The 25,441-nt window shown below is 39.4% G+C and overlaps 3 protein-coding genes across 17 annotated transcripts in view; 1 reads left to right on the top strand and 2 right to left on the bottom strand.

Annotated features, from left to right (window-relative positions):
* Positions 1 to 9,793, bottom strand: part of BRD8 (bromodomain containing 8) — a 41,180-nt gene extending 31,387 nt beyond the window's left edge. For 5 of the 10 annotated variants that reach the window (XM_088133953.1, XM_088133955.1, XM_088133952.1 and 2 more), the window contains exons 1-9: positions 9,659 to 9,793; positions 9,206 to 9,302; positions 7,873 to 7,942; positions 7,354 to 7,403; positions 2,990 to 3,112; positions 2,822 to 2,902; positions 1,929 to 1,993; positions 1,289 to 1,425; positions 633 to 848 (exon numbers count right to left, since the gene is read on the bottom strand). In XM_088133953.1, coding sequence (XP_087990079.1) covers positions 633 to 848; positions 1,289 to 1,425; positions 1,929 to 1,993; positions 2,822 to 2,902; positions 2,990 to 3,112; positions 7,354 to 7,403; positions 7,873 to 7,942; positions 9,206 to 9,302; positions 9,659 to 9,677 — 858 coding nt within the window. In that variant the 5' untranslated portion in view covers positions 9,678 to 9,793. The remainder of the gene's footprint in view (positions 1 to 632; positions 849 to 1,288; positions 1,426 to 1,928; positions 1,994 to 2,821; positions 2,903 to 2,989; positions 3,113 to 7,353; positions 7,404 to 7,872; positions 7,943 to 9,205; positions 9,303 to 9,658) is intronic. The other 5 variants (XM_025164635.2, XM_007420330.3, XM_007420331.3 and 2 more) reach the window with 3 other exon arrangements.
* A 96-nt stretch (positions 9,794 to 9,889) lies between these two features.
* Positions 9,890 to 12,519, top strand: NHP2 (NHP2 ribonucleoprotein). The gene is made up of 4 exons (XM_007420325.4): positions 9,890 to 10,103; positions 10,215 to 10,284; positions 10,597 to 10,702; positions 11,929 to 12,519. The coding sequence occupies exons 1-4, from the start codon at positions 9,947 to 9,949 to the stop codon at positions 12,052 to 12,054; spliced, it is 459 nt and encodes a 152-aa protein (XP_007420387.1). The 5' UTR covers positions 9,890 to 9,946; the 3' UTR covers positions 12,055 to 12,519.
* Positions 12,520 to 12,670: 151 nt separating this feature from the next.
* RMND5B (required for meiotic nuclear division 5 homolog B) lies at positions 12,671 to 23,895 on the bottom strand. 6 transcript variants are annotated; one of them, XM_007420326.3, is made up of 10 exons: positions 23,733 to 23,895; positions 23,162 to 23,323; positions 19,426 to 19,571; positions 17,701 to 17,835; positions 16,884 to 16,984; positions 16,282 to 16,448; positions 15,319 to 15,484; positions 15,151 to 15,253; positions 14,885 to 15,039; positions 12,671 to 14,029 (listed from the first exon to the last, which is right to left on the bottom strand). In XM_007420326.3, the coding sequence occupies exons 2-10, from the start codon at positions 23,298 to 23,300 to the stop codon at positions 13,966 to 13,968; spliced, it is 1,176 nt and encodes a 391-aa protein (XP_007420388.1). In that variant the 5' UTR covers positions 23,301 to 23,323; positions 23,733 to 23,895; the 3' UTR covers positions 12,671 to 13,965. The 6 variants fall into 6 exon arrangements, with proteins under 6 accessions (XP_007420388.1, XP_007420390.1, XP_007420389.1 ...); XM_007420328.3 differs by lacking the exon at positions 23,733 to 23,895 and adding an exon at positions 21,020 to 21,090 and having other exon boundaries at positions 23,162 to 23,679; XM_007420327.4 differs by lacking the exon at positions 23,733 to 23,895 and adding an exon at positions 23,548 to 23,676.
* Between the last annotated feature and the right edge of the window lie 1,546 nt (positions 23,896 to 25,441).

The following is a 25,441-nucleotide window of genomic DNA, read 5'->3' as shown; positions in this document are numbered from 1 at the left end:
TATAGATTTATATCCCAATTTTTCTTCAGGAACTCAAGCATTCCCTCCTTCAATTTTTCCCCATAACCACCTAGTGAGTAGAGTGGGTTTAGAGACAGATTGCCTATACCAAATCACCCGTGAGTTTCTTTGGCTAACAATAGCCTTGAATGTTGGTCTCCCCAGTCCAGGTTTGATACATTTGGACTTAAGAAAGGCTGATCATGAACAGTTAATTAAAAACAATTAAAATCCCAACCTGCAAGTGCATATTCATTTTGTAAGAGCTTCAGCCTCATTTAGTTATTTAACGGTAACTGATTAAGCTGATGATCCATGTATTTGAAATTTACAAATCATACAGACTAGAAATTCACTGGTTGAATTTTTTTGAAGCCAATTTCTCTCAATCCTCAGCTATAAAATGGGGAACATAATAACTGTTCCACCATCTAGACTATCGTACACAGGCTGTATTTAAGCAGAGTGTTTCACTGTACCTTCAAAAAGGTACTATGTCGATGCCATGCATCACTTTCACTCCTAAAACTTATCTAAACTATTCCCTTTGAAAAGCTTTGTGCCCTTTATGGTGAAAGTCAGTCACAGAGATTCCCCCAGACTCTTGAACATGTAAGGAGGGGACTCCATACCAGCCTGGGGCTTGTGGGCAGGAGGCTGCCTTTCTTCAGCAGCTCTGAAAGCAGAGGAGAAGGAGGCGGAGTTGCTTTCTGTCCTAGCATCTTTTTCTGGGTTGAATCATCTGTGACTGGGGTCAAGGGGGCATCCAGGGAGGTGGAGCCCATAGGGGTGTCAGGGATCCCAATGAAGGAGGCAACTGGGGTGCTGGGCAATGTCCCTGGAGTTACCTGAGGAAGAGAAAAACCACACTGTTCAAAGCCACATCCTCACCACCTTGACATGTCCCTCTGACTCCTCCCAACAGGGCCAATGTCACAGCCTACCCCAAGCACCTCCTCCATCACTCTAGCTTCCCTTGTCATTCATTTATCTCTACCTATTTTTCCCTATATTAGTCACTGTCACCAAAATGATGTACCTCTCATACATACACACACACACACAAACATATACACATATACATACACACACACACAAACACACGTATATGTATATGTTGTGTGTGTGTGTGTGTGTGTGTGTATGTATATGTGTATATGTTTGTGTGTGTGTGTGTATGTATACACACACACACACACACATATACCACACAAAAAAGCAGGAAGTCTGTGAGAGCTGCGGAAAGCTCTGTATAGCCTAATGGCTTTGTGTTCCTGCCAGATCTTACCCCTGGACTTGTCTCTTCCACACTGGGTTGAGACAAGTCTCCCAGAGCATAGTCTGCTCCTGGTGACGCTGACCCTGCTGGAGAACGGACCATCATTCCTGGCATCCTTCGTGGTGGATTTTTAACTGCTTGACGAGCTAGAAAAACGAAGGCAGAGAATTACATTCTAGTTCACACTATTCATATTAAGAAATCCCAGCACAAAATGTAGTGATCCTCAGTTTTTCCATCCCCAAGTCAGCCCAATGGGCATCCTCTTAAATTCCTTTAATTCCTCCTCACGTCATTTATAAGTACAGAACGGGCAGCAAATTCTTCACTACTGGTTCGTTGATAATTTCTTGCTTATAAACATATCAGACAGGTTTTCTTTTCATTTCTTCTACCCTACTTTTTTGATGCAGAACATTATAGCAATCCATTTTGCCTCAGGCTCCTGAATCCAATCTTACAGACAGTATTTTAAAGAGAAGTCTGTGAAATGCCCAGCCTTCAACTTTCCACAGGAAATCTGAAGAGGAAATTTGGATGACCAAATAATCTTACTTTTTTAAACTGCATTTTACTACTTTTAATTTCTATCTAAGAGTTTTAATTCTGAGGACTCTGGTTCAATTGAAAACCCAAAATTCCAACTAACCTTGATAAGCAGCATCTGTAGCTTTCCTCTTCACTTCAGCTTCCTCTTCTTCTACTCTTTTTTTCCTGAAGAAATGCACGGACATTTCAGATCACATGTAGTTATGGGAGCAAAACAGAATGGATGCTCCCCACTCATACAGGTAGTCCTCACTTAATGACAATAATTGGGACCATAGTTTCTGTCACTAAGCGATGCGGTTGTAAACCACAACATCACGTAACTGTGCTGCTTAGCAGTGGCAGTGCTGGCACTTCCAGTTGCTGTCATTAAGTGAATCTCACGTGGTCGCCATTTGTGACCTCCTGCCAGCTTCCCCACTGATTTTGAGCCAGTGGAGAAGGTTGCAAATGGCGATCACATGACCAGATGCTGCAATGTTATAATTGCAAACCAGTTGCTAAGCACCCGGATCGTGATCACACAGCTGTGGGGACGCTGCAACAGCCGCAACTACAAGAACCAGTTGTAAGTACCACTTGTTCAGTGCTGTGTTAATTTTGAACGGTTGCTGAACAAGTGGTCATTAAACAAGGTCTACCTGTGTAAAAGACAAGCATGAAATAAAAACAGTGAGAAACTCCTCCTCATTATTTTAAAAAACAATTTTTAATCAAAACCTCAGAAAGTCAGGTGCAGTTAACAGAACCATTCCTTAGATGATTCATCAAAGTCTACTACAAAGGGCAGGTAGAGTGGCAAGGCATGACATGAATACTGAGATAGAAGCATATGAATATATTGTTTATCTCAGTAATTTTGCTGCATACTTAAATGAAATTCATTTTTGAGGTTCATTTAAAAGTTCAGCTGATCCAAGGGTTCAAGACATGAAGCTTGGGAGTAGAGGAGTTGGGGAGAAAGGGACAGAACAGGGAAATAAGATAACCCACACCACAATGTCATTGTAAAGTTCTTCCAGCCTGTGATCCATATGTCCTGCCTGGATCAGTTCTGCATCTCTCTTCAGCTGCCTGTAAAGAAAATACAGGATACGTATTAGAAATTGTTCTTGAAGAAAACAAGAGTATCACTGACATCCTGACAAATCTGAGACCTACCTGTACTTTTCCTGCGTCTCCTTAATCAACTTCTTAAGCTCCTCCACTCGTTCTGCTGTCAGCTTTCTCACAATAACATCTTCTACAGTTTCTACCACTTCTCCCTTCTCACCACGTTTTCTTCTACACAAAAAAAAGGAGGGGGAGAATCTAGGGACCAGAAATGGAAATCTGACCCCTGCAGTTGTAGCACCTTCCATTCACATACATCCAATCTTTCTGTATCTCCTCCTTATCCCAATTACTTCTTACTTACTGTTTTCGGCCTTTTGTAATTCACTACAAAAATACTGTAAAGCTAAGAATACATGAAAGCAGTCTCAGTCAAGTACCTACTGGGGTGAGAGAAAGTTTGTGAACCCTTCAGAATTATCTAATCCTGAAGTACTGTGGCATACAATTTAATCAGGGCTTCACCTCAAATCTATTTTAACTACATTCTGGTTAAACAAACATCACACAATATAGTGTATTTTGCCATATTTTTATTGAAAACACTGTTGGAAAAAGTATGTAGAACCCTGCCTCTCTTAAAGGAGTCAGTGGTGTGACCTGAAGCAAAACAGCCCCAGGATATCAGTGAGTTGAAGCAGTGAAGTGGAATGGGTCAAAAGACTGTCAAGTCAACATGCAGGACTGATAAACAGACATAGGAAATGTTTAACTGAAGTTACAACTGGTAAAGGAGGCGTCATTAGTTACTAAACGTAAAGCTTCACATAATTTTTCCAACAAAGACAGTGAATGCAAGCTTGATGTTTTCAGTAAGATGGGGGTGTGGGAGCGGGGCAGGGTGGGGTGGGGTGGGGCTAACCATGGGAAAAAATTGTGTATTGAACTGACTGCTCTCCTGAATCAGCTGTATTACAAACTTAGCTGTTCAATTTTGGCTAACAATTTCAGTGGCTGATAGGAATAATTGGCAAAGATGTCTAGGAAAGGAACTTCACAAAGAGACAAAATAAAGGCATACATGGAAGATTCAAAGATAATTGAAACAACACCCCCTCCAGTAACAAAGAAGAAATGGAGGAGGAAGAAAAGGAACTCTAGAGACTAAGACTGAAAACTAAACATTGCTCTGGCTGAAATCAGGATGTTGACCTATTGAACAATTAATTCAATTATCAATCAAACTCATGCAGGAATTAAAACTAGAATCAGATGAATCAACAACTGTGCTTTGTAAAGACTTTGAAGGTATGTCTGCCCGTATTAAAAAGCAATATTCTATGATATAACTAAACAGATTTCAGAGATTACTCAGACAGCGATGCTTATGATACCGCTATAAAAATGAGTGTGATATTGGAACAAATTAAAAATACATTATTTTTCCATATTCATAAGTGAATAAAGATAACCAAATATCTTTGATCCCAAAAATTACTATTAAATTATAATAAATTGTAGCTTTAATCACATTTTGTTTTTTCTCTTCTGAGTGTATGTACTATGTATATATGTGTGTATATACATGTATGTTTATATATAAATACTTTTTTCCTCAAATCTTCAATAATTTTAGCAGTATTAGGGTATGTATAAGGTCCTTATAATACATAACCTTTCATTATATATTGCTTCACAACCCACAAGTGAAGTAACATTTAGCTCAAACTCTGAGAAATTACTTCAAAGAAAAAACTGCAGAGCAAACATCTTTCATAACAAGTTGGGATGCTATGAAAGCTGTAATAAGAGGCAAATATATAAGCCAAATGAGCCGGCAAGTAGAAAGAAAAAGGAAAAAGTTAGATACTTTAGAAACTGAAAAAAATTCAATACAACTTTTCAAAACAAAAATTCTACAAATTTGATAATAAAAATTCAAGACTGTTGGCCAATAAGTTTAAATAATTTTTAAAAAATTATTAGGAAATAAGATTTAAAAGGCCAGATTATTATTAATACTTAAGATATTAATAACAATTTTGCTGAACTTTTCAAAGCATTATATATTTCTATCAACCTAACAGCAGAAAAGGTTGGCAGATATTTAGATAAATTAAACTTACAAAATTATCTTTAATGGATGTACAATATCTTAACTCCCCTCTTTTCAGAATCAGAAGATACATAATTTTTTTAAAGTATTAAAAATGGTAAGTCCCCAGGTCCAGGATAATTTTATGAAGAATTTAAAGAATTTTTGATACTGGAATTTTTGTTAATGAGTAATTTCTTGTGCAAAGGACCTTCTCACCCATCAACAGGATGAACATTCAAAATAACTTTAATCCCCAAACCAGGTAAAGACTTGCAAGAACTATCCTCTTATAGACATATATTTTTACTTAATATCAATTATAAATTATATACTAAGATTTTAACTGTCTAATTATAGGAAAAATGGTATATCTCATCCAATCAGGATTTATCCCTGAAAGGAATCTATCAAGCTCTTTTTGGAAACTGTTGAATATAATTAATTATTGTAATAATAATCCATTATCTTTATCATTGTACTCACTAGATGTTTTCAAAATTTTTGACTGTGTTAAAGGAACTTTTTTAGAGCAAACATCACAGAAATTTAAATTTGGCAATCGTTCCTTAAACATGATACTTCAAATTTATATCTATACTTTTGCTCAGATAAGAATTAATAACTATGACTCAGAATGATTTATACTTTGAAGAGGCATAAATCAAGGTTGCCCTTTATCATCACTGCTATATGATTTTCTTATAGAAACATTAGTGGTAGCATTGTATGACAACAAGAAAATTAAAAGAATTAAAATAGAAGAAGAAAGTTATCTTGGGCCTATTACTCTCTCTCAGCCCTAGAAAGAAGGCAATGGCAAGCCATTTCCAAAAATCTTGCCAAGAAAATGGCAGAGACTTCTCCAGACAGTCACCAGGAATCAAGAATGACTTGAAAGCACCATAAAAAAATTAATAAAAATCTCCCCATTATCCTCTTTGATGGTGCATCCTGATTTTTATGATTCACCTAGAATAATCCCATTCAAGCTATGGAGAAAATGCAGTTTATATAGGATAAGAGATTTTTATTACAACAATTTGTTATTTAGTAAGGTAGATACAAAATCTAAAATAGGTCACCAGATATCTTGATTAATGTAGATTACTGTAACTTAAATTCTTTTGGAATGAGAAAGTAACAAAGAAATAGCAAACCGTTTTTTTACTAATTTCAATAAATGAATAACGTTGTGAACTTGCAACATTGTTGGAATATTTTTTTTTAAAAAGTAGACAATAAACACATGATACAGTACACTGTCTTATGTATTGTTCACTTAACCAGAATCACTTTACCTATTAATAGGAGGTAGGTGAAGTTATCATCACATTATAGCTCACAGTAGTACAGAATTACAAAGCTTTCTAAAGAGTTCACAACATTTTTCTTGCCACTATATGGTATTTCCCCAACTGCCACTTAGATCAACTGAAGTCAGGTGGTGTCTTAAATAAATAAATAAATAAATAAAATGAAGTCAGACAGGAAGATAAAAATAGGAGGTCTAGAAAATTAGTAAGTTTAGTTTAACAGCTAAGATGTTGGGCTAGAAACTAGGAGATCTGAGTTGTAGTCCTTCCTTAGGCATGAAAACTCTCCTAGCCCAACCCACCTCATATGGTTGTTGTTGTGGGAAAAGTAGAAGGTGGGAGCATTAGGTCTGTACGAACCCTTGAGTTGACCAAAAACAAAGGCAGGATAAAAGTCAAATAAATAAATAAATTCATAGATTACATGACATAGGAAAGGAGAAATAAGTTTAGTTAAAAACTCTTTCAACTGCTAAGGAAAGCATATCATAGCAGTCCAGCTAAGCAAATCCAGAAAAAGATATTTGAATATACTTGAAGTTAATGAAGCAAGAAAGTTAGCTTTCCTCCACAAAATTAATCCAGTCTATGAAGAGAGAAAATATTCAAGCTTGGCAGATCTGTGTAAACACTAAAGTAGGAAACCTATCAAAACTTACAAAACTGACAACTCAGAAAACAAAATATGACAGAGTAAATGGGAAAACTGGGGTCTGATTTATTTGCATATAACCAGTATCCTCTCTTTGAATGTACCCAAACTTCCACAGTTGTAGCAATCCAGAATAATTATTGTCTGGGAGTAGAGATTCAGCTGCTCTAGTAAGCTCTGTCTGCTGTCATGCCTTTCAGTTCAAAGGTTAAACAACTTGGCAGTAGAGCTGAATCTGCCTCAAAACTGATTCAGAACAAGTGCTCTGTACCCACCATTTTCCAGGCTTCCGTGCCAACAGTCAGGCTGCTTTAACAAATAACAGAGGCATGCTGTGTTCAGCTTCTAACCTTCCTCTGATAAAAAATGCATACATGCAGGCAATACATGGTCCAGCCTTTAAACTCACTTTGGGGTCTCTGTTGTTTCCAGGAGCTCAGAATATTGTGATGCACAGTGCTAGAAAGAAGCACATACATTTCTTAGAAAACAGTCACTATAAACCACACTAAGAAAATAATGTTCCAACAAAAACTTGGAGTGGCATATAACACATTTTCCAGAGTACAGATATTCCCTAATAGTTGGGGAAGAGGACATACTTTCCTGACAACCTATATGGAACCTTCCTTGTATGCAGCTACCAGGCAGACATGGTGATTGTAGTTCTGGCACCATTAGGGCCAGACCAAAGATGCCATCTCCAGAGAACCCCTAAAATAGTGCTCTATTAATGATAACTATTACAATGTCTAGTTTTTTTCCTTTATATTTTACAATGTGAGCGTGCTGTGGAGCAAAGCTCCAGACAGTTTAACCTGCAATCTTTGTTTCCTAGATATTCACAGTAAGTCTCTTGAGCAGACATTCCCCAATAGTAAAACAAAAGGCCATTATTATGTACAAATATAAGATTTAAGCTTCTTACCTTCTGAGAAAACCAATCCGGTGGGCGGCCTGGTTCTGCAAAGGGTTTAATAGCTCTGCTGACAGATACCCTACAGAAATAAGATGGTTGTAAGATTTTCTTTCTCTTTATAGGAAATATATACTAGGGATGATACAATGTTCACTACACTGGGAAAATATTAACATATAAATAACACAGTATTTTTATAAAATACATTTTCAAATACATTTTAGTTTGTATTCCATCCCCAGAACAATCAAGGGCCAAATATCTATTCATATCTGAAACTCATTGGGTGACATTGGTCAATTATTCTCCATCAGTCTAACACATCTCACAGTGTTGATGCCAGGATAATTACAGAAGAAAACCACTGTAGGTAATCTGGATTATTTGGGAATAAAAGGGGCCATAAATGTAAACAATAATCATCATTTCCTCTTGCTCTTTTTCCCTATTACACAAGACCAAGTTGAATAAAACTATACAATATACTTCCCAAATGTCAATTGCATGAATTTTAGTAATTCCAGCTTCAGACTTGTGTCTCATTCCAGAAGCAGAAATCTTGTGTAAATAAGATAAGAGTGTCAAAGGTGTACAATTTCTAGCTGGTTCCAAAAATTGTGGCTATGTCCCTTTTCTTTTCACTGACTTCAATCTGTGCTTCTGAATTTAATCAGAACAAGTGCTTGATCACTTTTTAACTAAAATATGAGGCTGGAAAGTACATGATTCTGTTGATTTGGCTATTCTGCAGCTAACAAACAATATCTCCCTTTTCATTGTTATCAGTACTAGAGGGGATTGCAGGTTTTACACAAAGGTACCTCAGATCAAAACAACCCAATAACTCCCACTTTGAAGTTGCAGAAAAAAGGGGAATATTTATTGCAAATGATTTTAGCAACCTCTGGAGTGTGAAAGTTGGGAATAAAAGACATTTCTCCTTTCGTTTTCATCAAAATACCTATTACTAATATTGAGTTACATTGTAAAATAATTTAATTATTTTATTAAAATAATACTTAATAAAAAGGGTATTGTAATGTGGCTTACTATACATAAAGTATATTATAGTGCATTGGTTAATATTAGGGATACTGCATCCTGCTTCTATGTAGTGGTTCAGACTAAATTATTTTCTATTCCAGTGATGCTACCATTCTCAGATGTTAGGGTCACTGACAGCATTCATATTTATCTGGTATTGAGAACAATAATGATCACAAATCAATGTCCAATTCTGCACCATGCACACCACTGAAAAGCATGCGCTGATATCCTAAGCCATTATCTAGAATACAACTAGGCAGCAAATGTTTGAATCCATTAGCAGTATTTCTCTCACCAGTTCTGGTCCCCACTTCGCATGACAGAAGAAGCCAAGCACAGCTTCTCTCGAACAGACCACGGTTCCGTGGGGCCAGCATTCATCAACTTGTGTTCTAACAGGGGGAAAAAAACCATAGTATTGCAGTATGATGAGTTAAAAGGCAAATTCTACATTCCTGATCTACCTGAAGAGAAAACGGATACAATTATCTGGAAAAATCTGGCAAAACACTTCGCAAACAAATGGTTTCTAGAAGGGTCTGGGTGGGAAAAGGCAAAATCCCCGCGCCCTTAAAATGCGTGCAACAGACAGATTCAGGATGCAGCTTGGCTGTACATGAACCGCCGCGAGTACACAGCTGCGCCAGATGACCCGCTGCTTCTCAGAAATGCAGGGCAACGGGCATCCTAAGACATAAAAAGGAGGCTCTGTTACATTCGACGTTGCAAGAAAAAGACCATTACTCACTACCCGCTCCGGCCGCCATTTTCGCGAAAGGACGACGGAATCCGAAGCTCGCCACGAATCGAGTTCGAAGAGTTACGTCGCGCCTCTTCCCTCAGAGCGATAGGCGGTCCGCTCTATCCGAAGCCTCTTCCTATTGGTTGATTGAGGAGAAAATAAGGTGGCCGGAAACCATAACGTGTTTCATCTCTATGGTTGGTTTCCAAGGGGTTGCCGCTCTGGACACAAAAACGGAAGTAGGGTAGCAGAGAAAGAAGCGGCACGTGGGTCTGCGTTTCTCGAATTGCGGCCATGGGTCGAGTCAAGCACCAGGAGTCAGGGGAAGCGCCGGAGACGGAGGCAACCCCGGAACGGTCGTACCACGAGCTGGTCGAAAACGTAAATGCTATTGCGCGGCCGCTAGCCTCCCGGAAGCTCACACGCAAACTCTACAAGTGCATCAAAAAAGGTGAGTGCGATTGGTGGGTAAATCCTTCCTGGGTGGCTGGGATGGACGCTGCTTCGAGGCTTTACTGCCTCTTGGGGAATCTTCCTGAAAGCTCTCGCGTTTATTTTACAGCATCGAAGCTTAAACAAATCCGGCGAGGGGTGAAAGAGGTCCAAAAATTCATCAACAAAGGCGAAAAAGGGTAAGAGCTTGTGATGCTCCGGGCGGTGGAATCTACTTTTTATGGGGATAATCTCCAGATTTCCGCTTAAAATAACTCATAGCGTGTTTTGGTCTATGCAAACCTTTTTAAGTCCTTGAAAATATAAATGCTTAAGTTAGCTTTTTCTATGCAATGTTCACAGAAACTAATGTAGTTTCATTCTAAGCAAAACTAGATACATACTTTTCTGTGATCAGTGGTGATAAACAACTTGAGATTTTGCTTTGTTTTGAAATTTGTTTTACTGGTCCTTAATTTCTAACCATGTGCTAAAATTGCTTTATCTCATAGAATCACAGTTCTTGCAGGAGACACATTGCCTATTGATGTTTATTGCCACATCCCTATCATGTGTGAAGACAGGAATCTTCCCTATGTCTATATTCCATCTAAAACGGTAATAATTGGTTAGGGGAAATAGATTTTCTTCCTTGTGATCCTTGAGAAAGTACTGAATGTATGAGGATTCAATAGAACTTTGTCTCACATGATAATTTTATTTTCCTATATAAGCAGAAACAAAGTCTCAAATACTTAGATATAGATACTTAGTTTTTCTCAGAAACTGCTACTTATCTCTATTCTTGAAAGTTCATGACTTGAATATGTCATTGATTACTAAATGCCCCCATAATGTTGTTTATGAGCAAATTTATACTATGCCATTTTGTATCTTTTCAGTTAAGTGATTTAAATATATAACAGGAACGGAGTATAATAATATTAGCATTCAGAAGTTGGGACTCTTATCATACTAAGCTAAATTCGTTTTATAGATGGCTTGCTAAATAATACATGATGGCTGCATTCATACAACAGACTGTCATAAACCACAATTTTAAATAAATTGTAGCTTAGTACAGTGTTTGAATCTAGCCAATGAGTAAATATTACATATTCAAGCAATAGGTCCTAACAATGCAAAAAGTAGTTTTAGCATAATGTACTACTGTTGAATAAGAAACGAATGCATGCATTTTAATAAAAGAGCTATAAAGCGTAAGTGTGGTATACTTATGTCATGTTTAAAGACTTCAGTACCATATTTTTGTTAATACCTTGGTGTTTGGGAGGCCAGTTAATATTGAAATCCCTGAGAATTATTTCCTAGCATGAGTTCAGCAGTTGAAACTACAGGAGAGTGGTAATTTAAGAATTTACTGCCAATAATCCCCATGTATTTTGTCCCTGCAGGTGCCATATCAAATTTTAAAGCTGTTTTAATTTTTTTACATAAGGTTTGTAAATATGGATGGTCATACAAAGCTGTAGGAATCCCTAATATTTCTTGCTTTTAAATTATTTATGGTAAATTTTAATAACTTAGCAAGGTCATATTGCCTCACATCAAGCGTTTGAATTCTGAAGTATTATGTAAGCCTTGTGAAATGATGTTCCCAAGTTGTTGAAATATGGCTTCCATTTCTTAAGTTGTTGCAGTGCTGTTGTCGAATTAACCTTCATAATAGGTAGATCTTCACCCTGACAGGGATTAAATCAAATTTCTAAAATAGTAGATCTGTTTAGTTTCCATCTTGAAATACATGTGAATGTTCTGCTATGAAAAAAGGGAGACCTCTTTGTGTGATCCAGGGAACTGAATCCTATTTTTTCTGCTTTCAGGATTTGGGAGCAGCAGCAGGTTCAAAACGTCCAACCTGCGTTATCATGATAAAGGCTCATGAGGAATATCAGGAAGCTTACAATGAGTGCTTGGAGGAAGTGGAAGCTCTTCCTCTCCCTTTGTGAAAAACATGAATGGCAGATACTGATATAACTGGGTTCTATCTATAGGTTTTATGTGGTTAAACTTCAGTTTCGTGCCAGTTGTGTATGACAGTTGGTCTTGGTTGGTGAGGTGAGGAATAGATCAAGTGACCTGTTGAGAGCCCAAGAACTGTAGCAGCTGTGCTGTAATCATCTGTTTTTGAACAGATTTAGTGCAATTCTTGCAGTGAAATTTTGTGTTAAAATACTGCTACATGTTCAGCTCTGAAAGAAGTCTAGAGGGATCATTAAAAGATTTGTAGATGTATTGGTATTTTCCAATTCAATATACTATAGCCTTAAATATCACACGATCTTTCTTGCTTACTCGGAAGTATCTTTTCAAGTTGTGTTCCCTCTCTGCTTGGGGTAGAGAACTTTTCTTGCCTGATTGCATGCTGTCTTATACACATAGAAATGCTGTTGAAAATTAAAAATCAAATGTCATCTATAGCCTCTTTATTACAGGACACTGTTATTTCAGCTCTTGTTAACTACGTCATACTGTGTTGCAGAAGCAATTATGAAGCATTCTCAAAAAACAGCCCCAGGCCAGCTAGGCTAAGATGCTTTATACAAATGAGTCTTACTTTGAAGGTTTGAATATAATTTTGTAGGTATCACATCATATGGCAACATGCACAGTAAAGGAAAAGGAATTGATTTGTTTCTATGTCATCTGCTGCCTCCTTTAGACACATGAAACGCACAGGATTGGACAGAATTGAGAACTCATGCTGCAAGATAAAGCCACTGGCTACTCTCAAAGTCTATGGCGGCAATTGATTTCTCAATTATCCTTCCTCCAGGTCAGTACAGATCTTTGTTTCAGAAAAAGGCAGCCCCAGTTTCTAACTTACATTTTGTAAAATGCAAGTTATAGACACTAGTTCTTAAGGCCTCCAAGTTACAATAATGCTGTCACTCTTCCAAATTATTTCTAAAGAGCTGTAATTTCTTTCTTTGAGGAAATCTTTAAGATTATTTCACAAGAATACCAGTCCCATACATTAGGGTAATCTATGCCTAAGGATGTGATATTAGCATCTCTAAAGCAGATTTAAGATACAAAATGCAACATTTTATTAGAGGCTGTTTAGCACCAAACTATTCCATTACTTATACAGGTTTTAATTAATGTTACCATATTTAAATAGTACATGCTCTGATGCTATGAATTGTTTACATAAGGAAAAGAATTGGTCCTCATATATGTATATTTATTACTGTCGATATGTTATCCTGTACCAGTATAGTGCTTATAATAAGTTGACCCTAGTGTTTTTTTTCTCTGCTTACATAAGTAGGTTATTATATATTTGTATTCAGATTTTTTCCTAAGGAAACATTCAATTTTATAATTACTGCTTTTTACTGTCTGAACTATATTGTATATGGAGGCTGACTTAAACAAAATGTTAAGGAACATCATTAAGCCTACAATTGTCCTCATTTCCATTCCAATTTACTTTAAAGTTTTCTTCAAATCAGGAGTAAACTGGGTTCTACACATGCTTTTCTTTACCTCAGATATATTGCATTTTTCTGAAACACATTTTCAAAAACTCCATAATCTGTAAGCATTAAAAGTGGGGATAGCAGTTCCACGTACAGTGCTTGTGGTATAATCCAACAAGAAATAGAACTGTGAACAGAGAGGGGTAAACTCTTCAACAGGAGCAGTGCCTGTTGAAGCCCCCAGGATGAAGCCTCAGACAGGCAGAGAGAGGAGTACGTGTACAGAATATTGCGTTGTCTCCTCCTGGAAAGTCCACTATACTAGTCAGCTTCCATAGTATAGCAGCTGTTGTTATTAAGCAGGACATTATGGAGTTCTGCTTGCACACAACTGCTGTATCTGAAGAGCCCATTTCATAACAAGTCTTGCCATTATCAAAAGATGAGGCGTTTTCCATCAGCTGGATTTTGTTCCATGGGGCAGTATGGACACTTCAATCTGCAGAATGTAACAAAAAAGAATCAAATCAGGGCTTTGGAATCCTCATCAGGAACTACTTTTATAACAAATATGAAGATAATCTGCCCCACACTCCTGGGAAACTGGCAGCAAGTTCTGTTGTATGGAAGTGTGATGTAGTTATTGGACCTATCAGGAATGATAGGTCAAGTCTGTCCTCTGTCATAGAAGCTTGCTGGGTGACTTTGGGCCACTCACTCTCAGCCCAATTTACCTCATAAGTTTGTCATGAAAAATGGGAGCACAACTATGCTGTCTTGAGTTCCTAAAGGGAAAGCAGGATAGAAATCTTAACGTAATATTCACCAATTTTGTTTCTATTTTTGACTCTGTTAATTTTGACTTCTATTAATTTTGACTGTTAATAAAAAAGAATCTGGATTTGGTCCCAGTAATGTCAGTTAGTCATCCCTATTTTAGAAAATTAGAGGAGTGTTTCTCAGTCTCAGCAACTTTAAGATGTGTGACCTTCAATTCCCAGAATTCCCTAGCCAGCTTGCTGGCTGGGGAATTCTGAGAGTTGACGTCCACGCATCTTAAAGTTGCCAAGTTTGAAAAACACTGATCTAGAGTTTTTATATCTAGAATAGCCTTGCCCAACAATTGAGCTGAAGGTATCAGACACAATGCAGCTATAATATATAGAAATAAAATGAAAGTGAGTAATTTGCTTGGGAAGAAAAGATTTCCTAAATCTAGATGGTATTGCATGTATAAGTATGGGATGAATAAAGTACATGATCTAACTGTAGTAGAGAATGGAAATAGTTCAGGCAATATCCACTAACCCCATAACTTTCATTGAGATAGCAAGATTTGATGAGAATCACTCACTTCCCTCCGTTGATAAGCTTATTGAGGGCATCTCGAGAAATAACATGTCCGCAAATCAACTTGATAGGTGGATTGGAATCTGTGGTCTGTTGGCGTAGGATGGGACATGCAAAGACTGAATGATACCAGCATTTCATCCCTAGCTCAACTTCAATCTGTTAAGCAAAGAAAAGTTAACTGTAGCCTCTAGCTGTCTTAATTATTTTCTTCAGCAATCATCCAAACCCATCCTATAGTTCCTTCCCCAGAATGGGTAAGTAACTCACAGGCAGCTCATCCTTGTGGCTCCAAACACCTGTGCACTGTCTCTGCTCAATCACAGCCTTGATGTTCATCAGTACTGGCAGTGCTACACACCCTGCGGCAAAGCTGCAGAGACAGAATGCTCAGCGCTGCCCAGTACTGCCCCCAGTCCCACCTGTATGAACCTTTACCTGACACTTAGAGGTGACTCCACTGAGAGACCCAGCAAGGCACATGCATCGTGAGTGAAAGTCTCGCAAATCTCTGTCCAATGACTTTCATCCAGTAGATGCCTATATGGAGAGTTCTGCAGGCCTAAGCGTAGGTATACCAGACTGCCCATCATCACTTGAATCTCTGTTTAGCAAGATACAGGAAGTGCTGCTTCAGTGAACAAACTTTCACTACAACCACCTAGGCCTATTTCAGAATGAATTGTAAGAAACCAGCGTCAACTCATAAATGAACAGGCTGAGGAAACTATTCCTTTGTTTTCAGTCAAGGAATTCACCAAGGCCTCCTGTACTAAAAGTGGGTAGAAAAAGCACAGAGCCCGGTTTCTGGAATTTTTTTCTACCCCTTCACACCAGCTGTGCTTGGTCATGTGACCAGGACAGAGGAAGGAAAGGCTTAAAAATGGAGCAGCTGGTAGCATTCCACAGGGCTGTCCAGCTGCTTCTCCCATATGGATGCATTAGGGGAATGTTTTCTGAAATGCTTTTCTTCAAAGGCCCAAGGTGAATCAGTCCACTTTCAAGCTTGATCTTTCTTTGGCCAGCTTTTCCCACCATACCAAATTTGGTCCTGTTTTTTTCAGTTCTCAGAAGATTATCCTGCTGAGAGATGAACAGGCAGAATCCCTTTACATAATCTCTTTCCAATATCCCATGGGGTTTGAAAGAAAAGGGAAGAAATGAGACTTCAACATTCTTTAGCTTTAACAGAGTTGTTTGAAGCAAGACTCAGAAATGGAACCCACCGGTCCTGGCAACTATAAGGAAACATTACCAAAAACAATCCTAATACGTTGGTTAATTTATTTATGTTAAGGACTCTGAGCAGAGCATTAGCCCAACAAACCTAGGAAACTAGTATCAACTCATGCCAAGAAAGCAAGAACAAGTGGCACAGAAGGTTTTTGGAAACAGCCTCACCTTGCTGGTGTAGGTGGGCAAAGGGCTGGAAGTGACGTGCATAGCTCAGGGCCTCCAACTCCTTGCCTGGGCCACCAGAAAGAAGCCTGATGAAATGGAGCCGATGCAGCTGAAACTCCAGAGTGCTGTTCAGATCAGCCAGCTGTTGCCTGTGGAAGATTGCCCAGCTGGGCAAGGTATTATATTCCTCAGTACCAGAGTCTATAAAGGAGCTGCCCTTGGAGCAATTATCATAAAAGAGAAACATGGCAATGTTCCAGTCCCAATTACATATTTATGAACAATTTAGCTACAGGAGGTTATGAATGGTGGCAACTTGTTGAGTGCAAACTCATAGCAAATTAAAGAAATATACTAGATTTCATAGATGAGAAACAAAGCAAGCACAGCTTCAGGGCTTAGCTAAATCCAAAGACTGTTGCTAGTCCTCGCAGTGATAGGTTTGGTGCCTCATGAGGAACATGATTATGCCACAGGACCATTTGAGTAGGAAGTAAAAGAGGAACATGGTTACTAAACTAAAATAATTTGATTAGGAAATACAGGAAAAAAAAGAAACAGGATCCCCAAAAGGAAAATAGTGCACTGTTCTACAGTCTTACCTCAGAGCAGGTCCCAGGTCTTGTTTGTGCAGAGCTTCCAGAATGCTGTTCAGTTCCAGGAATGGCTTTTTGAAGTCTACATCCACATTCACAGTTGATTCCTGCAAAGCAAAAACCAGAAGTTGATTGAGAAACAGATTTGTCTTGCCCTCTCCTGAAAATAAAGGAGCAGACAGAGAGTCAAGTAAAGATTATCCATCCATTTCAGACTGGACAAAAAAGGTGCACAGCAGAAGAAACTAACAGGGTCAAGTGGCTTCTCCTGGTACTGTAGGCAAGAAATAATGTTTCTCATGGGCAGAATTGCACAGCCAACCAGAAGCATAAGCCAAAAGGTGTAACACAATGTAGGGCTACAACCATTAATTACTATACAGGTAGTCCTTGCTTACCAACTACTTGTTAAGTGACCATTCAAAGTTATGACGGTGCTGAACAAGGAGACTTACAAGTGGTCCTCAAAGTTGCAGCCATCACAGTGTCTCCATGGTCACGTGATCACTATTTGGGCTCTTGGCAACCAGCACACATTTACGATGGTTGCAGTGTCCCGCAGTCACATTACTGCCATTTGCAACCTTCACAGCAGGCGTCCAACAAAGTCAACTGGGAAGCCAGCAGGAAGTCACAAGTCATAGTCACGTGACATTGTGCTTAATGACCCACAGCCAGAACCGACATCGTAAGTCAGGCATGGTCACATGACATTTCACTTTATGACCATGTCATTTAGCAATGGAGTTGCTGGTCCCAATTGCGGTTGGTGAGGACTATCTGTATACCATGCAAAGATTTTTGTCTCTAAAAAGGCTAGTACCTGACACAGTTCTTCAGCTACTCCCAGCATTCCTTGTTGATAGAGGTGCTCTATAATTGCCAACACCAGGATCTGTTTCTCTTGGGATTCCCAGACCAAAGCAGGGACAATGCCACACAAATCAGCATCAAAATTCTGAAACAAAAAATTAGTCAACTGTTCACACAAGTACTAAGGGAAATCTTTTTGTCAACCAATATTCCAGATTCCAAAGGCCTATTTCTCATTAGCACTGAATGCAGAATGGGCTGCAAATATAAATTAAGCACTATAGTCAGATAATAGGTATATTATACTGCACAGTAAATGGGAGGCTATACAGATAGTCTTCAACTTATGATCATTCGTTTGATGACCATTTGAAATTACAACGGCACTGAAAAAAGTGACTTATGATCTGTCCCCTCACACTTATGACCATTGCAGCTTCCCTGTGGTCACATGATCAAAATTCAGTTGCTTGGCAACTGGTATGTATTTACGATGGTTGCAGCATCCCGGGGTCATGTGATTGCAATTTGCGACCTTCCCAGGGGGCTTCCAACAAACAAAGTCAATGGGGGAAGCTGGATTTGCTTAATGACTGGCAAAAAAAAAATCATAAAATCAGGTGTGACTCACTTAATCACTTAGTGACTGAAGTTCTAGTCCCGATTGTGGTCATAAGTTGAGGACTACCTGAAGTGCTAATGCAATACATTTTTGTCAGTTAAATGTTCCTAATAATTCAGTCTTTAAAAAATGAAAGAGGAAAGTCAGATGATCCTTCAATCTGTATATAAGAAAGGAAGCAAAGTAACTTTATGCCATTTTTGCATGCTTAAAGATAAAGCAAATTATCATTCTGGCAATTTAAGGAAGAATGCCATGCCATTTATAATAAAAAACTAGGTAGTCCTCACATGAGATTGAAGCTCTCTCTTATGAACAGTATAATTTAACCATGTTTGGCATGAAAAGTTGGACATGTTTCTTTAGTGTGCAAAAATCTAGGAGATTCTCATTCACAGGCCCCACCTCATATACTTCTGCTTAATGCCCTTAATATTTTTACTCCCAATGATGCCTCACAACCAAATTCCTTCTTTATTAAACAATTTCTGTGAAGAGAAGCACACACATTACAATTATTTGGCATATAACAAATGCACAAATTTACTTTACATAATACCAGTAGTTCTCATTTAGTGACCACAAATGGGACTGCCAACTTAGTCATTAAGTAAAGTGGTCGCTTAATGAAACCGCAACCATGCTTATGATATTACTTCAGCTTTCCTTTGCTTTACAGACCTGCGAAGGTCGTAAGTGCAAGGATTGATCATAACTGTTGTAACTCTGAATGGTTACTAATGTGGCAGTTGCTAAATGAGGACTACCTGTAATCACATTTTGGAGAACTGTTTTCTTACATATATTTCTTGGAACATTTTTCAATCAATATTCTAGATTTCAGTGTAATATAAAGAAAATACAGTGTTTATGAAGGCTGAAAAAAGGACTTTCTCCAAGGGCTTTCTTGTCCTGCATCAAATGTATGTTTATGCTATCAAAGCACAAAATAATAGAACATGCATATTTCACTAGTTTATAAGCCTTTCAAAATGGACAACATGAAGTAAATAATCACTGGGGTAACATCTACTCCCATAGCTTCCAATTTAAAATCCAGAGTAATTTCCTTCTTGGTCCAAAACCCCCAACTAAGGTAATGGAGTTACTCACTCTATCAATTGCTTTGCCCACCCGGGAGATACTGCTGTGAATATCTTTGTGATCTGAAGCTAAATTCTGAACAGTGTCCTTGATCTTCTTACAGCATTGGGACATAACGAGGGAGAGTGTAGCAGACAGAGGTGCTCGCTGCAAAGCTATAATAGGAAAGACAATGGCATTTTAGTTTTGGGTAGCAGCTCAAGACCTTACTTAGTGCTTACTTGTAACTTTCATCTGACATAACTAGGTGAAGATATTTCAAGGTATCCTCACCTGCAGGTATTTCACATTTGGGGAAAGGCACCACTAGGTACCTAATTGAGTTCCATATAATACTAATATTTTCATGCTCAACATTTCCTCAGCTCCTGTTCACAAGTATCTTTCTTTCCCCCTAACATACACTTTATGGACCCAGAATTTGAACTCGTGGAAAGAAGACCTTTCAGAAATTCCAGCAAAACAAAATAGATAAGTTTAATGCTAGCTACTTTCAGCTTTGGAATACAAGTTGTGGAAATTAAGAGAGAAGACAGCAATGCAAGTGAAGCAGTTGTTGTTTCTTGCACAGAAACTCACACATGAAAGATTTATATAGTTTAAATGCAATTAGATATCAAAGTAATAGAGCAAAGCAGATACTTAAAAGTTCTCTACTATTTTCCCAGAACAGAAAGTGACAGAAATCCACTTGGTTTTGATTTAGGTTTTCACAAGAAATTATTTGAATATATCTCCAGTGTTCTACAATCCATCTGAGATAGTGATTCTCTTCTTCTAGGTCTTGAATGGCAGGCTTGCTTGTATGTATAGATAGCTCCTAATGTACTGTTAAAGTGTCTGTTCGGCAGCAGTGGTGACTCCTCTAAGAGATATTTAAGAATAAGCCTCTACAACAAACCCAAATATCAACTCTGTCCCAATAGCCTACTTAGGCAGCAGCTACATGATCTGGAACTCATCCACCAGTTTATTCTCTAGGCAGAGCTGCCTAACATGGAGCCCTAAGACTGTGTGTGGCTCCCAGAACTCCTGCAAAAGTTACTGCCTTAAGTATTTTTTAATTTAACAGATAGAGACAATTAGGAAAAAAACACTTGAAGAGGTAATGTCACTTAAGCTTATACATTAATTAGATCAAATGTAATTTGTTCTGATCACCCATTTTGACTAGTATAGCCCACAGCCTGAAAAACATTCTGTACTGCACCTCTAACACAGTGTATATGAGTATATATATGAGCACTTGTTAATAATCCCCTTTTATTGCCTTTGTAAGCAAACTCAACATCAGATATCAGGGAGGCTTTAAAGCAGCTAGTTTGAGGCTTCAAGGCTGCATGCACCCCCACCCTCCACACCTCTTGTTCTACCACAATTAAGAAAAACTGATGCCAGTTTCTCACCACTTTGAAGTGGGGAAAATATCTCTAGTAAGCCCTCAGATAGGCTTATTGTAGTGAAACAAGGTGAAAATGAAAAATTCTCTCTTGACCCCTGATAAAACATCCTGGCTGGAGCTATCTGTGAGATATAGCCCTTGCTAGTTAGTCTACATCATTGTTATCCCACCATGTTCCCCAGCCACCAAAAGTTTGCCCACCTTTTCTTTAAACAAAGACTGTCATGTGAAATTGCTGATCAGAGACCACCAGGAACTCCTGGGACCATAGGCTAGACAGGGAGGTTGAAAAAACATCCTGGAATAAGTCAATAGCAAACCACTTCTATCCTGTGGCCAAAAAAACAACATATAATCACCAGGAGTCAAGCTTGGTTAGAAGGACACTTTAGCTGTTTATAGAGATGTATAGCTAATTCAGATCTCAAGCTGAAGAGAACTGCATCTGCAGGGAGCAGTGTGTCAAAAAAGGCAAGATGGCAGAAGTGGTGTCATGATACCAACCCACCCCTTTTGTATACATGCAATATTAGTGCATGTACAAAAAGGATGGGGTTTGCATCATGATGCTACCTCCACCATCTCGCCTTTTTGACATCTCTTTACTGCATTTATATGGCTGCCCAACTCAAACAATGTAACTCTGGGTGGCCTACAAAAGAGAAAAGGAAAATCAAACCAACAAATGTACCATTAAAACCAAATAAACAGTAAAAGGTAAGCACAACTGAATCTACTATAACTCCTAAGAATGAGGACTCTATTCATTCTAGCCCAAAGCAGAAGAGCCAGGCCTTAGCTGTCTTCCTCAAGGCCTGCAGGATCAGAGTCAACTGTATGTTGAGGGGAAGATCACTCCAAAGGTCAGGAGGTGCCACTGAGAAGGCACACCTCCTGGGTCCCAATAATTGGCACTGTTTCAAGGAAGGGACCCGGAGTGTGGCCGGGTATGTGGTATATCAGAGTATGTGGGACAGGGAGATACCCTTGGGAGTAGACAGTTCCCCAAATAACCCAGTCCTACTTCATATAGGACTTTACAGGTGACAACCAGCATGTTGAATTACACCCAGAGCTCTATTGGGAGCCAGTGCAGCTTGCACTGTAGAGGTGTCACACGGGCTTAACAAGAAATGTCCATAACTACTTGCATCACTGCATACTGGACCAATTGCAGCTTCTGGATGGTGTTCAGAGGCAGCACATTGCAATCATCCAGATGGGAGGTGACTAAGGCGTAAACATGAGCAGGGCCCCACAACCCAGAAATGGGTGCAAACTGCACAAAGTTATGCAAAGACACCCCTGGCCACAGCTGCCACCTGTTCGAGCAAGATCTGTGAGTCCCAGAGGACCCCAAATTGTGCACTGAATCCAAGCAAGGCAGGACAAGACTGCTCAGAGTCAAGGATCAATTCTCTCCAGTTCTGGGATCTGTCGGGCCTAAAACACACAGCCACTCGGTCTTGGTAGGGTAGAGCTGAATCCTGTTCTTCCCCATCTAGACCCCTGCAGCCTCCAGCCAGCAGGACAGAGTCTCAATAGCTTCACTTGGATTTACAGGCGCAAAGATGTACAATTGAGTATCATCCGCATATTGATACTACACCTGTGCCAACAGATGACCAGCGGTTTCATGTAGATGTTAGATAATTTAGCTTACTGCATTGTGCAAAGTCAACATGTGGAATTACATTGTGAGTCCCATGAACCCAAAAAACTGTATGTAAACAGTAAGTATATCACCAGTAACAGCCAATAATTGGATCATTCATTCATTCAAATTCAGTTTTGGCTAAACTCAGAGAACATATTTAACTTATTTATTGAATTAACCCATTTTCTGGGTTCACCCAAATACTGGATTCACCCAAATACACTGACTCATAAACTAATTAAATGGGCTGGGTTCACATAACAGGCTTCACAACCTGTACATCTAACCAAGGCTAAACTTAAGGAAGGTGGTCAAATATTTCACTAATTTAATTAAGCGTATCATGCAAGCCCACTCAATCCAGTAAGCATATAACATAAAATCTCCAAGTGAAGCTCAACTTCCGACAATTTCTGGTCATCTCCGTGCTTTTTTTCTGGCAGCAATGTAGAGGTCGTTTTCCACTGTCTTCTGCCAGGATGCTTTTATAGCAAGACTTTCAAGGGTTTCCGTGTGGTCTCCCATCCAAGGACTAGCTAGATCTGGGTCTGCCTAGTTTTTGACGACCAGCTCGAAGGGGCTTATTTTCAAAGCTCAGACCACAAGCCAGACCCCACTCCGCTCCGCTCCGCGCCGCTGAGGGAAGGCGAACTCGCCGCCCTGCCTCGAGGCGGAGGCATCCGTACCTGCAGCGCCCAGCTCCTCCCTCAGCTGGCTGACGTAGCGCAGCAGCTCCTCCAGGCCTCGCTCACAATGCTGGCCGTAGCACAGGAACTTCTGCAGCACTTTGTCCACCTCCCTCTCTACGCAGGCGCACCGCTCCATTAGCCCGGCCTGCCTGACACGCTCTGGAGCGGAAGGAGAAAAGCTTCCAGTCAGTACAGTCGCTGACCTTTCAGGCGCGAGCCCGGGCGCGGGGCTGGGGTGAGGCGGAGGGTCCTCGCCGGTTGGGCGCCGGCAAGCGCTGACGAGAAGGACTCGAAGCGAGGCTAACCAGCCACGCATCCACCCCCTAGTTTAAGGAGTAGGGAGAGTAGCTCGGGGACAGGATTCTGCCAGTGTCACGGCTCACCGTGTGAATGCGGCCGCCACAAATTGACACTGTGGGATCCTTGGAGGTTTCTATCACAGACGAGCGATAGGTTAGAAAGACACCCTCCATACGCTGAATGGCACGTTCCTTTACTATTCGGTATGAGGGTTGGGTGGAGCCACTTTGGGAAAGAGGGGGGGAAGGGAAACTTAAAAAAAGCTAACCTGAGAACCGTGGAAAGAGACGTCAGTCTTCTTCAGTCTGGGAAAATAGAATAATTAATATTAATTAGTTTCTTTCTTGTCTTCTGGTGCCGTCCTATGTGGACCTAATTGCTAAAGTTCTCTAATGATGGAGCAAACCATTCTTATTGGGAAGGGTGTGCCTAGAATGAACTATAGGCTGCAACAGCTGATTGGGACAAACCATTTTTGACTTAGGTAATTTGTAAATGACGTATAGGTTTGGAGTGAACCATTTTATAGAGAGTTGGAGCTACAGTACTTGTAGGGTGAGAGTCCAACAGGATGAAATTTCAGCAAAAGTTTGATAGACTAAGACAACAACATGTCTAAGACATGGTACAGTATCAGTTAAAATGGATCAAGCCTTTCAACTTTAGCGCTCTCACTGGTGTTAGAGGTCCTGTTCCCATCTGCAGTTTGCAGCAGCAACAGCAGCACCACAGTGTCCTGAATAACTCCAGCCTTCTCCCTTTGTTACCCAATGCTGGTCTCATCGTATTCTCAGCCCATCATTTAAATAATCTTGTGTCTTACCTTTCTGTCCTGGAATAAAGTAGGTTTCCCCACCCCCTCAATCTGACAGTATCCCACCAAAATGTCATACTGTATAAGATAAACAGTGCCATCCATTATGTTGGAGTTAAATTCAGATTACAGTACCTGTCGTGTGCAACCAAATATGTGCTTTGGGTGTGGCTCTGCCATCCACTGTTTTGGAGATAAGATCAGATGACTTGTTACGGGTGTGCTCAAATTATGTTTTGGATGTGTTTGGAGGTACAGGCACTCCTCTCTTCTGGTCATTAGCCTTTACTGCAACTATCACTCCCAGCAGTTATCCTCTTAGCAATATGTTTACTGTCATCCTATGTTCCTTTCATCATGGTCATATTCCCCCACCCTATTTTGGAATCAGTATTTCTTCAGTATTCTAACCAGGTACAAAAAGGAGAGATAGGTTCAATTATTTTATTCAGAGAAGAAGTGGACCATATTTACTGTATGCAATTCTATATTTTTATAATTCCAAAATGCTTCCAGGGAACAATCAGCTTTCGCATTTTTCTCAGTGCAGCATCTGGAAAATCATGAGGGTTGTCAAACTGGGCATTTATTATTTGCCAGTTTCTTTGTGTGTGTGCCAATTTCTCACTTTCCCTGAAATAATTGTTGACCCAGGATCTAGTTATACAGTTCTATAGGACTTGGTTAACCATGTAATTATATCAGGGTCTCTCGCCCTACTTGCAACTATTTCTGGTCTGATGTCTCCCTGTAAGTGTTTAATTATTCTTGTCTGAATTAAAATATGCTGGAACTGCTCAATTCAAACATTTTTTGAGACAATTGGGAGCCTTCTTGGAATTTGCCCAAATTGGATCTGGAAGATAGTAGAGAGGCTTAGGGGTTGTCCCAAAGTTGTAGAATTACAATCCCTTTTATGCTGCACTGTTCGGGTTGGGGGATGTTTTCCTGCTGGCTAAAAATGTGACGACAGATAATAGCAAAGTTATAGGAAAAGACCAACTGGCATACATACATACATACATACATACATACGTAAAATTGGTATACTGTAGGTGCAAATCTGGACCATACCATTTAGCAGGCAGTTGCAACAGAAGAGCAATTGGGATTGGCCATGCTGAGAGCCAATTTTATGGTGGCATTATGTTGTACCAACATGA

The sequence above is a fragment of the Python bivittatus genome, unplaced genomic scaffold (genome assembly GCF_059951505.1).
Source record: "Python bivittatus isolate LINGU-HERP-01145 unplaced genomic scaffold, Pbiv_v1 ctg000080_np1212, whole genome shotgun sequence".
NCBI lineage: Eukaryota > Metazoa > Chordata > Lepidosauria > Squamata > Pythonidae > Python > Python bivittatus.
The sequence above is the reverse complement of the archived record's forward strand: the minus strand, read 5'-3'. Positions and strand labels throughout refer to the sequence as shown.

Bases quoted from the DNA above. Each gene is read 5' to 3' on its own strand.
- NHP2 (XM_007420325.4), top strand. From the start codon at position 9,947: ATGGGTCGAGTCAAGCACCAGGAGTCAGGGGAAGCGCCGGAGACGGAG. The intron at 10,285-10,596 runs GTAAGAGCTTGT...TTTATCTCATAG, and splicing joins ATCAACAAAGGCGAAAAAGG to AATCACAGTTCTTGCAGGAG. The intron at 10,703-11,928 runs GTAATAATTGGT...TTCTGCTTTCAG, and splicing joins TCTATATTCCATCTAAAACG to GATTTGGGAGCAGCAGCAGG.
- RMND5B (XM_025164654.2), bottom strand. From the start codon at position 23,480: ATGCGTGGCTGGTTAGCCTCGCTTCGAGTCCTTCTCGTCAGCGCTTGC. The intron at 15,254-15,318 runs GTAAAGGTTCAT...CTGTCTCTGCAG, and splicing joins GAGTCACCTCTAAGTGTCAG to CTTTGCCGCAGGGTGTGTAG. The intron at 15,040-15,150 runs GTGAGTTACTTA...TTTGCTTAACAG, and splicing joins GCCACAAGGATGAGCTGCCT to ATTGAAGTTGAGCTAGGGAT.